At 36.1% G+C, this 14,113-nt stretch overlaps 2 protein-coding genes and 1 long non-coding RNA gene across 3 annotated transcripts; 1 reads left to right on the top strand and 2 right to left on the bottom strand.

Annotated features, from left to right (window-relative positions):
• Window positions 1-6,038: 6,038 nt before the first annotated feature.
• Window positions 6,039-6,875, bottom strand: LOC108661131 (uncharacterized). The gene is made up of 2 exons (XM_018117020.2): window positions 6,825-6,875; window positions 6,039-6,698 (listed from the first exon to the last, which is right to left on the bottom strand). The coding sequence occupies exons 1-2, from the start codon at window positions 6,873-6,875 to the stop codon at window positions 6,039-6,041; spliced, it is 711 nt and encodes a 236-aa protein (XP_017972509.1).
• A 557-nt stretch (window positions 6,876-7,432) lies between these two features.
• LOC148763553 (uncharacterized) lies at window positions 7,433-8,674 on the bottom strand. The gene is made up of 2 exons (XR_016025349.1): window positions 7,916-8,674; window positions 7,433-7,839 (listed from the first exon to the last, which is right to left on the bottom strand). It is a non-coding gene; the product is annotated as an uncharacterized LOC148763553 (long non-coding RNA).
• A 26-nt stretch (window positions 8,675-8,700) lies between these two features.
• On the top strand, window positions 8,701-14,056 carry PYD1 (pyrimidine 1). Its single transcript, XM_018118086.2, has 7 exons — window positions 8,701-9,234; window positions 10,116-10,379; window positions 10,465-10,635; window positions 11,745-11,857; window positions 11,946-12,132; window positions 13,390-13,499; window positions 13,625-14,056. The coding sequence occupies exons 1-7, from the start codon at window positions 8,956-8,958 to the stop codon at window positions 13,779-13,781; spliced, it is 1,281 nt and encodes a 426-aa protein (XP_017973575.2). The 5' UTR covers window positions 8,701-8,955; the 3' UTR covers window positions 13,782-14,056.
• The last annotated feature ends 57 nt before the right edge of the window (window positions 14,057-14,113 follow it).

Here is a 14,113-nt window from a genome sequence, read left to right as displayed (position 1 = left end):
CACTTAGGGGGAGAAATCCTCATTTTTGTGCAAAACCAAAAAAGATTAAATGGACTTTGTACTGTTAATTAAGGAATGTTTTGTCATCATAAAAAAGGGGGAGATTGTTGGCTCCATTAGTTTTTGATGATAATAAAACATTTCTATTCATTTGTGTCTAATATTTTTACTTGAGTGTATAGGACAAGAATTGTATGCCAATGATAAATAAATTATTCCAAGGGACATATCAAAAAGTACTATTTGTTGGTCCCAAATAAATGTGCTAGAGGGGGGTGAACAGCACTTTTTGGCTCTTGGCAAGATGAGGAATTAATTTGAAAAGTAATGAAAATAAAAATAGAGTAGACAATGCGCAGAAATTTAGAGTAGTTCAGTCCAAGACCTACATCCACTACCTTGATTATTCAACCAAGGATTTTCCAACTAATCCACTATGAACGGTGAAATTCACAAGCTTTCACCAAATTTTTACAATGGCTTTTACCAAGCTTAGCCAAAACCTTTCACAATGGTTTTTACCGGGATCAACCAAAGGCCAAAGTGATTTTTCAAAGGCTCAACCACAACCTTTCACAATGGTTTTTTGCAAGCTCAACCAAAACGCAAAGTGGTTTTTCAAAAGCTCAACCACAACCTACAACAATGGTTTTTCACGGGATCAACCAAAACCCAATAAATAACTATTCAAGGCTAAGTTAGAACTTATACACTCAATCAAGCAATCCAAGCTTGAATTAATCTCTTAGAGTGCCTTGCACACTCTAAGTAATCAAGAAATGAAGAAAAGATGAAGTACAATTGATCACTTAGCTGATCTAAGATGTACAAAGCTAAGCTCAAACACTTTTTCAAAAGATAAAAATGAAATACAAGTGAAAAGAGAAGGTTTTTAGTCTTCTAAGCTCAAAATCACTTTGGATAACTTCTCTATCTTGTTTTTGACTGTTGGAGAAGCTTTAAATACTTGTAAAATCAATTCTGGCCGTTGGAGACAAAAACTAGCCATTTCTAGCCGTTATTTTATCTTTCAATATTCAATTCAAATTTTCTGACAGAATGATCTTAGTTGACTAACTGCGCTCTTAGTTGACTAAGTCGTTTCTGTCTTCTGATCCTAACTTTTGGCAGTGAGCACTTAGTCCACTAACTTCCTTCTTAGTCGATTAAGTTGTTTTTGTCTTGAAGTCCAGATTTCTGGCAGTAGGCTCTTAGTCCACCAACTTAGTTCTTGGTCGACTAAGTCTTTTTTGTCTCTCAATCCTCTTGAGCCAGCCAACTTCATTTTTAAATTTTAGCTGACTAACTCCCATCATCATTCGACTAAGAGGCTTATGTTTTATGACTCAATTGTAGCTCTTTCTTCTTTGCTTGTTTAACTAATTAACCCATCTTGCAACTGAACAAGCATCTTGACTTGCTTACAAATATCAAATATATTAATGATTTAAGCTTTCTCCTGCACACTTAAACAATATAATTAGACATTAATGAATGAGAATATTTTGCTATCATAAAAAACATATAGAGTCAACATTCTCTATCTTTTATTTTTGATGATCACAAAACACTCCAAGATTAAGAATGGAATGTCTATATTCAATATGAATGCTTCAAATCTTTATGCATAATGAGGTGCTCCCCCTTAGTCAATGCATCCACTTTTCTTTACATAATATTCAACAAAACCAAAATTGAGCATCACACACATAAATTAAACATAAAGACCTATTTAACTCTATTTAACTTAGTCTTCCTTCTCTCTTTTTTCTTTTTCATTATTAAACAAGATATTCAAAACTCTCCCTTAATGAGTGCATTAAGATTTTCCTTTAATTTTTAAATCAAACTTTAATGAATGAGAATCATAAGCACTCATACACCTAAGTCATACAAGCTTATAGATATAGTTCAATAACTTCAAGAGTCAAGCTTGTGTCTATGTAAGAACAAATGTATGGGAGTTAAATCATTTCAAGAAATTGTCAAGGATTACTCAAATAATGTTCAAGCAAATTTGATCATTTTGTCATAATCAAAACTATAATAATTTTAAAGCTAACACTATTCACCCCCTCTAGCACATTTACTTGGGATCAATAATTCAATCAATTTATTTTCTTAATCCCACTAGCTAAGAATAGCCATTATCGAAAAGGGCTCAGTAATGACTATTTCTTTCAGTAATGGCTATTCTGATCCCTTCTGAAACGGTTATTCTATTAAAACAAATACAACTTTTAACTTAATAATAAGAATAGGGGAAACGACTATTCAATTCTCCAAAACCAAACATGTTATTAATCTTAACTAGACCTATTATTTCCCCAAATCAAATCCACTATCTTTTGTAGTTGGCTAAAATTTGGTGACTTACCCAAAAGTTGGATATTTAACAAATTTCTTTTCCGTGGAGGGAGAAAGAGGAGGGAAATATAAAAGATTTTGGCTGACTATTGAAAATTCAAATAAATCTTTCAAAGACGTGTCGATTTGCTATTTAGGACGTGTTTCTCATGTGCTGGCACAAGCAAAATATTAGCAATAGTCACTCCCCCATGGGAGTCACTTGTATCGACCCCTACAAATGAAGAAGGTTTATCTAAGTTGTGATCTAAATCTGAATGTTCATGTTGCTAAAAAAGAAATAGAGCTCTTTAAGTTTACCTTGCAAATCTCGCCTGCAAAGAACGAGTTGCGTAGTTGCATCTCGACCAAATAGAGAACCTTTTTGGCTGTTGAATGGTTGAAATTAGGTAGGCAGTTAAGCTTGGTTGAGAGACGTTGGAAACATACTTGTGGAAGCCATGATAACAGTCCAAAGAGAATAATGAGGAAACAAGTAATTTGCAAAAATTTCCAATGAAAAGAATATCAGATCGAGAAATGTTAATATCATGATATAAAACTATGACTCGAGAAAGAAAGAAGTAAAGAGATAACTAGTAAGCTGCTGAACAAAAGCAGAGCATTCTTCTATATGCATAATGATCACACAGTGATCATATATTTTACAAAATGTTAGAGTTAATGACATCTGTAACACACCGCTTAACAGGTGTTCAACTTACATGCAAACAACACAACATTGTTCTATTCTAATATCAGAAGTATTGACAGCTAGTAAGTATGCAGATCATGCTGTCCAAGGGCTTGCACGTGTCCATGCAGGGGTTATCCTTTAACACTCCCCTTTAACACTTGCAATGGAGAGATTTAGTTGAGTTCTGAGAGATTCAAATCTTGACTTCTGAAGAGGCTTGGTTAGGATATCAGCTAGCTGTAACTCTGAAGTCAATATTGGACATTTATCTTATTCTTTTCCATTGTATCTGTGATGGCATGATATTTCACATTTATGTGCTTAGTCTTGCCATGCCAGATAGGATTTTTGACAATAGCAATGGCAGACTTATTGTCAATAAACAAATTTGTAGGAAACTTTTGCTCAAATTTGATGTCCATAAGTAACTTCCTCAACCAAAAAGCTTGATTTGCAGCTTCAGCAGCAACAACATATTTAGATTCTACTGAAGATTGAGCTACTACAGATTGTTTATGTGAATTCCAAGAGAAATGACCATTACCAAGTGTAAATAAATAACCTGATGTGTTTTTTGCATCTTCATTGCTTCCTGCAAAATCAGAATCAGTATATCCACACAATGCAAATTTTGTTGACTTGGTATAGTGAATCCCATAAAATTCTGTTTTCTTCAAATATCTTAGAATTCTTTTGGCAGCAATGATATGCTGATCATTTGGTACTTGCATAAATCAAGAGAGAAATGCCACTGAGAATTGTATATCTGGTCTTGAAGCACAGATATAAAGTAAGCATCCAATTAGTCTTCTATATGCAGAAGGGTCTTCAAGTTGGTTACCAGAATCAGCACAAAGCTTATTGTTTGCAACAAAAGAAGTTGACACAGACTTGCAATCTGACATTTGAAATTTCTTGAGAACCTTAGAGATATAATTTTTCTGAGATAACCACATGCCAATTCTTAAATGATGAACTTCAAGTCCAAGAAAATATCTCATAAGTCCCAAGTCAGTCATTTCAAATTCTGCTTGCATATAAGATTTGAAATTTTGCAAGGCTTTTTCATAATTTTCGGTAACTAACAGATCATCCACATACAATGACACTATCAATAGCAATTTGTTACTTGATTCAAGAGTGTACAATGTGGCTACATTCTGACTTTTAACAAAGCCTCAATGAATCAAGTGGTCATTGATTCTGCTATACCATCTCCTTGGTGCTTGCTTCAATCCATATAAAGCCTTGTGGAGCTTATATACCTTGTTCTCACTTGATGAAAGTTCAAACCCTTCAAGTTGTTCAATATAAATTTCCTCTCCTAAGATGCCATTAAGAAATTGAGATTTTATGTCTAAATGATAGACATTCCACTTAAGTGCAGCAGCCAGAGCTAACAATAATCTGATTGTGTCATACCTAGCTATTGGAGCAAACGTTTCTCCATAATCAACACCAGGTAGTTGACTGTAGCCCTTGGCTACTAACCGAGCTTTGCATCTGTTAAGAGAACCATCAGGATTTAACTTCATCTTGAATATCCATTTGACATCAATGATGTTTCTATTTTCAGGTCTGTCAACCAAAGACCAGGTGTCGATTTTGTAGATCATTTGAAGTTCTTCATGCATAGCTCTAAACCAGATAGGATTCTTATAAGCTTTAATATAGCAACTAGGTTTTTCAATAGTCACCAAGCTATTCTGATATATGTCTTCAAGTGATTTGGCTCACCTAACTGGCAGATCATCTATACTCTCATCTTCTTGAATTTCAACTTGAGTATTAGAAGCAAAAATTGATAATGCTGGCTTGGAGATGATAGTTGAGGCTAAGGTTCATTCCAATTCTAACTAGAAGCTTCATCAAACACTACATCTCTACTCACAACAACTTTATTTTTGCTTGGCAAATAAATTCTGTATGCCTTAGCTTGAGCACTATAGCCAACAAATACTCCTGATTCAGCTTTTTCACTCAATTTATTTCTCAAGATATCTAGTATGTGCACATAACATACACAACCAAACACTTTCAAATGAGCAATTGAGGGCGTGAAACCATACCATGCTTTAAAAGGGATTCGGTTATTCAGGGCATGAGTTGGTAACAAATTCTGTAAATATACAGCAGTATTGGCAGCTTCTACCCAAAACTTCTAGGGCATCCTCTTATGATATAACAGACATCTACTTATATCCATGACTGCTCTGTTTTTCCTTTCACTGACTCCATTCTGCTGAGGAGAGTATGGAGCAGTAAGTTGGTGGACTATCCTTTCCTGATTGAGAAAATGAGTGAATTGATTTGAAGTGTATTCACCATTATTATCAGTCCTCAAGATTCTGATTCTGTGACCAGTTTCTAGTTCAATTCTGGTTTTGAAGTTTTTAAACAAAGCAAAGACTTCTGACTTGAATTTCATGAACAAAATCCAACTCCATCTGGTCATATCATCAATAAATAGAAGATAAAACTTATTACCATTTAGTGATTCCTCACTTAGAGGTCCATCAATATCAGAGTGAACAAGTTCATGTTTTGACTTGGTTCTGTTGGTACTGTTCAAAGGAAAAGGTTTCCTTGAAATCTTACCAAGCTGACATACACTGCATATTGAAGCATTATTAGATAACTTTGGAAGCTTATCAATTATACCTGAGTTGCTGACTTGTTCCAAGGTCTTGTAATTGAAGTGACCAAGTCTTCTGTGCCAAAGATCAATCAATGAAATAGATTGTTCCTCAACTTGCAAACATAGATGCTCAGGTTTAATAAGAAAACATATATTCCTCATTGGTATAGTCATAAGATATGCACCTGAGGGGTTGTAAATTCTGCAAGCTTTATCTTTGAACAACAAAACATAACCATCTTCCAACAATTGTCCAACACTCAGAATGTTTTGTGCAAAAAAAGGTACAAACAAAACATCAGATAAGTACCTGTGTCTAGTTGAGCTTTGTATTCGAACCTTCCCTATACCATATGCTTATAGGTAACCACCATTCCCTATTCTAACTCTTGATCGATGGTTCTTATCAAGATTAACAAACACAGCTTCAAAAAGTGCAATATGCCATGAGTTGCCACTATCAAGAAGCCATTCACAGTTACCAATGTCACTTTTAGAATCTGACTGAGCCATGAACAATGCTTCTTTAGCTAATTTTGAGCTTTCATTTATCTGTGTAGTTTTATCTTCAATTGTTTTGTTCTTGCACACTTTATCAGTGTGTCTTGATTGACTACATATTTTACATTTTGCATTTGGCTTAAACCAGTAATAGTCATTTGTATGATTCCTTTTCTTGCAGTAGGAACATGGCTTGTACTTGTTTTTCTTGTTTGAAGATTGACCAGATTGAGTAATCTTCTTATCTTTGTCTTTGTAATTTTTCTTGGTAAAAGCCTCAGCTTTGGCTTTACTTTTGCCTTTAGCAAGAAAGGCTTTCTCCCCAAGAGCTTCATCTCTTATTAATGTTCTCAGTTCTGCAGCTTGCAAGGCACTAACAATTTCTGTAATTGAAATGCCAGGCAGGTCCTTTGATTGTAAAAGGGATGCTATTGTAGGTTCAAACTTCCCTGATACATTGTTGAGAATCTTCTCAACTACTCGAACTTCTTTAAGCTCTTCACCAAACAACTTTATCTAGTTAGCAAGCTTAAGAATTTGGTCTATATACTCTTTTACAGACTGACTCTCCTTCATTCGCATCATGTCAAAGTGCCTTCTCAAGTTATGTGCCTACATATGCCTTATTCTAGAGGTCCCAACATATTCTTCCTGTAACTTTGTCCAAGCTGCCTTAGCTGTTTCACACTCCATGATTCTGCTGAAAATATCCTCAAAGACAATAGACTGAATGAATGAAAGAGCTCTAAACTTCTTTGCAATTTCTTCTTCATATTGCTTAACTTGAGCAACAGGAGCATTCTCCCTTGGTGCTTGTGGTTTAGTATCTTATTCTACTGCATTCCACAGTTATAACCTTTCAAGTAAGTCTTCATTCTCACGACCCAAACTCCATAATTGGAGCCATTGAAGACTGGTGGAGGCTGATGAGTTATGTTTGGAGTTGTCCTCATAATAGGGAACTAATTCTTGAAACAAGAAGTTAAAGGAGAACCACTAAGAACATAGGAGTATTGAAGGAGGTTATTTAAGGTCCTATAGGAATCGAAAGGAGCTCTAATACTATGGTAATATCATGATATAAAACTATGACTCGAGAAAGAAAGAAGAAAAGAGAGAACTAGTAACTTGCTGGACAAAAGCAGAGCATTCTTCTATATGCATGATGATCACACAGTGATTATATATATTACAAAATGTTAGAGTCAATGACATCTATAACACACAGCTTAACAGGTGTTCAACTTACATACAAACAACACAACATTGTTCTATTCTAATATCAGAAGTATTGACAGCTAGTAAGTATGCAGATCATGCTGTCCAAGGACTTACATGTGTCCATGCAGGGGTTATCCTCTAACAAGAAAAAGGATAGGAAAAAATGCACGGGAAAAGGGGACACAAGTTAGGCCTGCAAACATTATCCCAGCGACAACGCTAATCCATCAGATCCCATCCATCCCCCCACCTCCCGCGTATTAAAAATTAAAAATGTCCATCAAAAGAATAATCAGGGCTATTCCTTATGAAACATGACTAATTCCAAATGCACACACAATGACCTTTGTCAGATCAGCAGAAGTTGGCAAAGCTGACAAAGCACCTGACTCATTCCCTGCCTGCCAGCCATTACAACTTTGTCGTTTCTAAACAACTGGAAAGCAGAATAAAAAACTCAGAAGGAAATCTTATCAGATCATATCTATCCTGGCAAGTAAAACTTCACATACCCTGTTTTGATTGCATTCATACTCATAGATCTCTTCCTGTAGATGTAGTCGGCATCCTGGTCGGCATTGGCAAATTAGGCAGGCAGTAGGCACCCATGCGAGGGCAAAATCCTGAAAGAGTTATAAGAAAAGGAATTTGCAAATCCGTATCTCCAAAAGTGCATGCGTTCCATTTCTAATTCCATTATCCTTCCACCTCATTACGCACACGCACCCATTATTACCCTTTATGTTTTTTCCCTAAATAATTGATTTGGACTCAATATCAACACAAGAAATTTATCTGAAAGAAAAATGTCACTGAACAACTACCAGCACCACCACCACCTGAAGTCTGAAGCAATTTACCTGCTGACTTATTTGCCGAGGAATCTTCAGCCAAGAAACAAAATGTCAGGTTGCCCTTTGCCTATATTGGTACTCTTATTAGAAACAATGCAATGTATGAAATAGCTAGCTAATTTTATGCCCAGATTGACACTGCACTGCACTCTATGGCATTTTCCTTTCTCATATGTAAATTGAAATCAAAATGTCAATTTAATGCCAATATATCCCAAAGAGGAAGAGAATCGCAACGAACTGGTACCTGTCCTGTCCTGTTTTTCATCAAACCGGAGAATTGGGATTAGATAGGCATCCTAGAGTTACTGGGGGTGAACAAGGAAGGAAAGTCCACAGGAACTTGTGCCTGATTTGTCAACCAACGTGATTTCTTGCCTGCGGTAATCACCAACCTTTTCAATTTCATAAAAGTCAGATAATGTTATCCATTTGTGGACAACGACCATTGCTATTCAACTCCTCTTTCCAATCTCCCTAATATAATAATACTATTGAACACGTTATCTCTATTACTGCTTCTTCTATATGGTTATTGATACCTTTGCTTGTCGTACTGGTTCATTGTAAAGCAAAAGGACAACCTAGATTCCAATAATTCCCACGTGGTATCTAACCCCGAGGAATATTACAACTCAGATTCAAACTCCATCCTTCTTATTCCTTCATTAGACAAGGCTTGACCCAACTCTTGATCCATGGCATCTCTGAATTTCACTCAACTTGGTCACAAGAGCAGCAACTCCTTTGCTGAATTTGCTCTGACTCGCCATGCTCCTCCCAGTTTCACTCGTCCCACTCGAGTTGGTTTCAAGGTCTTTGCTTCGGATTCTCAAGCAGAGCCTGATTTGAGCGTGTGTGTGAATGGGCTCCAAATGCCCAATCCATTTGTGATCGGATCGGGTCCACCGGGAACCAATTACACCGTCATGAAGAGAGCCTTCGATGAAGGCTGGGGTGCTGTGATAGCCAAAACTGTAAGTTCTTTCGTTTTTGTGTTTGTTACAATTCTCCTTTTAATTATCTTTTGTACATGATTCCCAGTTGTTTTTCTTTCCCTTTTCCATGGTTGAAATAGATAGTGGTTTTACTTGAATTGTAGAACTCGATATTCATTGTTTCTTATTGGTTCTGAGCAATCAGCCATAGTGTACGTTTTAATGAGAGAAGAGAAATTTAATTCTCTTTGAAACTTAGTATTTAGATGATAGAATCAAGAAAGAGTCAGGCAGCGACTCACATTCTACCTACAAAACAATGCCTAAATATGTACCACTGAGAATCTTGGCAATGATAGCCGCGTAAATTACTACTGCTTTTGTTAATTAAATAGACTATAGCTTTTGGACCGCATTGTACTTTGAGTTAATAAACCTTGGATGAGTGTCAGTGGGGTAGGTTGCCCATCTTTTTCTTTAATGTTCTTTTGCCTTTAGCTATTTCACACACTTGGCCATAGTCTTTTTGTTGGAGCTCCCTCAACTTGAAGCAAATCTGAAATGGTATCTGGGACCTGAATTTTTTTTTTTGGTTCTTACTATCTTGGGCTACACGAAGGAGGAAGCCTTTTCCCATCCCACAAAACCCCATCCAGCTCATCCTCAGATTCGAACTGAGATCTCCAAGTTGGAGTCTCAAGTTCTATTTGCTGAGCTGATTAGGTGTCCCCTTGAGAACATATCTGAGACGTGTTATACTATATATAATATGGAAAACTGAAATGCTGTTAAATGGTATTGACAACCTTGGTTTGTAAGCATGTTTACCTTTCCCCCTTTTTCTTCTGCATCTGGAATATGCCTGTTGTGCACATTTCCATACTATATGTTCAATCTTTGATGCCAAATTATTCTGCTAGGTGTCACTAGATGCTGCCAAGGTTATCAATGTAACTCCTAGGTATGCCCGGCTACGAGCAGGAGCAAATGGCTCAGCCAAAGGACAGATAATTGGGTGGGAGAACATCGAACTCATCAGTGACAGGCCTCTTGAAACTATGTTAAAAGAATTTAAGCAACTGAAAGAAGAATATCCAGACAGGATTCTCATTGCATCTATTATGGAGGAATATGACAAAGCTGCCTGGGAAGAACTTATTGATCGAGTTGAGCAAACTGGGATTGTAAGCTGTATTCTTCATGTAGATTCTATGTTTGTTTATATCTCCCATATTTTAAAGCATTTGAAATCTAATGATCTTGTTTTAGGATGCCATTGAAATTAATTTCTCATGCCCTCATGGCATGCCTGAGCGTAAAATGGGTGCTGCAGTGGGGCAAGATTGTGCTCTGTTGGAGGAAGTTTGTGGATGGATAAATGCAAAAGCAACTGTTCCTGTGTGGGCAAAGATGACTCCTAACATCACTGACATCACACAGGTGTGCTTGCTTTCTTTTTTAATTGTGTCACTACTTATGCAACACTTGCTTTCAAATTCTGATTTTAGTATAATTGAAAAGCATGTTATCATGTATCAAGCATCTGAGGTGCTAATTTGGAAACCTATATTTTTGGCCTGTTTAACATCTCGTCTCTCTCTGCTGTGCTTAAAATTTCTGTGATGATTCATAACAATTTCCATTTGTTGCAAGCATTTATGTGCAACGGTGACTATTCAATTTTGTATCATGTATGTAATAGTTCTGTAGTCAGCTCCCTGGGATAAAACGTCAATATTGCAAAATTCATGACATTTGGATATTTTGGTTAGGTGAGCCACCATTAAGCTCCATTTTCACCAACACAATCGTTTCTGAAAAACCACTATGAATTTTCTTATCTATAAACAGAGGAAGACAAAATCTAAGTCTTAATTCCTGGCTGTAAGTAGAATTTTGACTGACAAAAGGAATTGAACAGTGTGCTTTTTCCATGTTGATGCTTGTGGAAATTATTGATGAAGAGAAACGGAAGTGCACATCATTGTTATTTTAATAAATTGGAGACGTTGAGGATCAATGACAAAAAAGACTACAGATCAAGAACCTATTCATTGTTGTTTTTATGAATAATTTGTCCATGATTATCATGGAAGCCAAACCAGTGAATGTAATTTTTACTCCTACTAAGGAATAAAAATTCGTTTTATGCTGTTTGTCTGTATTAGTATGAGGCTAGATTTATCATTTCTTTTGCAGTTGAAAATTCCTATCAATCTAACTGCTAGTTCAGCTTTAATTTCGTTATCTGATTAGTATAATTGATGGTTTTCTTGGGAATGCAACTTAGTTACTCAGTCTCAAAACTTCATGGTTCTTTCTGATTCTTTAGCACACCTTTTACTATTCGAAAAGGGGGTTGAAGCATCATTGTTCAGAATTCCCATTAGAATGAAAGCAATGAAAAGATATCCTTGCTTGTTCCTTCTATTGTCCTTCCCATCCATCCTGATGCATGCTAATATTTTGCCCGCTAATGTCATTGGCATTGAGATTTTAGTTGATTTATTACTGATAAGTGATATTTTCCTCCTATTATGTTCTTTTAGCCAGCCAGGGTGGCTTTAAGTTCAGGATGCGAGGGGGTATCTGCTATTAATACAATCATGAGTGTGATGGGAATCAATCTTGATACTTTACGTCCTGAGCCTTGTGTTGAGGGGTTTGTATTCTCAAATTGAATAATTTTCATTTTCCACTGGCTCAGAATTCATCCCAGAAAATTTTATGTGCTCAATTTCTGTTTACAGCTACTCAACTCCTGGGGGCTATTCTTGCAAAGCAGTCCATCCTATTGCACTTGCAAAAGTGATGAGCATTGCAAAAATGATGAAATTGGAATTTAATGACAAGGAGTACTCACTTTCTGGCATTGGGGGTGTTGAGAAAGGGGATGATGCTGCTGAATTTATTCTTCTTGGAGCAGATACTGTGCAGGTAGAATCTGGAAAATAATTCTCGAAAATTGTCTTCTGCTTTAATACCTCTATTGTCTTCATGCCTCTGGGTAAATTAGTGTCCTCCTTTGGATCATATATCTTAGCATTTCAATCCAAACTTCAAAGTTACAATCTGCCATGGATATAATATGTGGGATGCATATTCACACACCGTTTTGTTGTAATGTATCACATGAGACTCAATGTGGATTTCATGATAGAAGAGTTCCTTTGATGTCATACCTGCATCTTTGTTTACTCAGGAATGGCTTTGTTTAATACATAAATTGTTTGGTCTTTGGTGAAGCAACCCTTCACAAAGGATAGGCAGTTGTTTTAATTTGATATGATATCAGCTTGTTAGAATTCCAATTATTATCTTGTAGGTCATGTCTTTCCTGTTGGGCTGGGAGCATATAATATTTCACACCTAGAACTTTGGGATGCTTTCCTGCCCTCCCATTTCCAAGTCCCGAGTGGCACTGTAGAAATGTGGAGAAAATTGTTTCCCAAGATGTTGGGCATCTAAATAGGTTTGATGTGCTGCTGTATTAACCTTCTTCTCTATGGCTACAAGTTACATTTGAAGCTACTACACATGGATTGGAATTTGTTTATTAGGTTACCTTATTTTGTGATACATTTAGAATGACAACATCTTAATTTATGTTTGAAGTAGATGTTTTTGAGCTTCAGGCAACATTTTCATGCCCAAGTCATAAGGTAAATGGTACTTTTTTATTTTATGGGGTTGTGGCAGCAGCAATGTTTGTATGACTGTGAGGAAGCAACCGCTGCCTTGATGTAAAATTCTTCTATTTCCTGCTTTTGTCACGTGACCATTGAATATGTGATAAGTGCAAAAAATACTTGGTAACAATGTGGTAAATACTTTATTGATTAAATGAAATATCATCACCCAATGCTTTCTGTTCTTGTTTACAGGCTGTGCATTCGAATAAACTAGCTTAAAAATGTTGAGGTCATAAGTTTAGTGGAATGCTATACAGTGGCACTGAAGTACTCTTGAAATCTCGCAATAAATTTTTTCTTAGCCTTTAACCTGCTAATTCTAGTATAATCCTTAACAGTTGTTAAGTTATGCAGAATATGATTGGCTGAGGGCAGAAGTTACAGAATTGACAGCTATCTTTGAGCTCATATTTAATTTTGTATCGTTATTGTATGACATTACTGAATTTCTCAATCGATTTCTATAATGTTTTTAAGCTTGCACCGTCACCTATGCTTGTAGGTCTGTACGGGTGTTATGATGCATGGCTATGGCCTTGTGAAGCAACTCTGTGCAGAGCTCAAGGATTTCATGAAGAAGCATAATTTCTCATCAATAAATGATTTCAGAGGGTATTTACTGTGCTTTATTTTTGACAAGTTACAATAGAAATTGTATATAATCTTAAAGAAAATTTTAGCTGGATACTGCACCTGTCCTTTTGTTATTTAACATGTTTTCTTGGATGGCGCCGCAGGGCTTCCCTTCAATATTTTACAACTCATACAGATTTAGTGCGAAGGCAGAAAGAAGCAATTCAAAAGAGGAAAGCTGTTAAGAAAGGTTTGCAGTCTGACAAAGACTGGACAGGAGATGGCTTTGTGAAAGAGACTGAGAGCATGGTTTCTAACTAATTGCACTACCGTAGCAGCCTTCTCTATTGTATGATTAAAAATAAATGGGGTTTTAGTTGTATCTGGTTGAGAGATGTCTATTGTTTCTTTGCTTCTCAGAAAGGGTTAAATTATATCTGAAGGTACTGATGTAAAAACAGAAGACAACATATATTTCAGAGGGAAATTGTTAATAAAGTGCAGCTGTTTTAGCCTCATGGTAAATAGGTTATGTTATCAGGCAGCATAAAAGAACAGAAATGATCTCCAGCCAAAATGAATATCTGTTTCCTATACATTTTCATTGTTGTTATGCTGTGGAGCAATAAGTCATGTCATCAATCAAAACCGAA

The sequence above is a fragment of the Theobroma cacao genome, chromosome 3 (genome assembly GCF_053813885.1).
Source record: "Theobroma cacao isolate CCN51 chromosome 3, ASM5381388v1, whole genome shotgun sequence".
Classification (NCBI taxonomy): Eukaryota; Viridiplantae; Streptophyta; class Magnoliopsida; order Malvales; family Malvaceae; genus Theobroma; species Theobroma cacao.
This window is presented reverse-complemented; position numbering and strand designations above follow the sequence as displayed.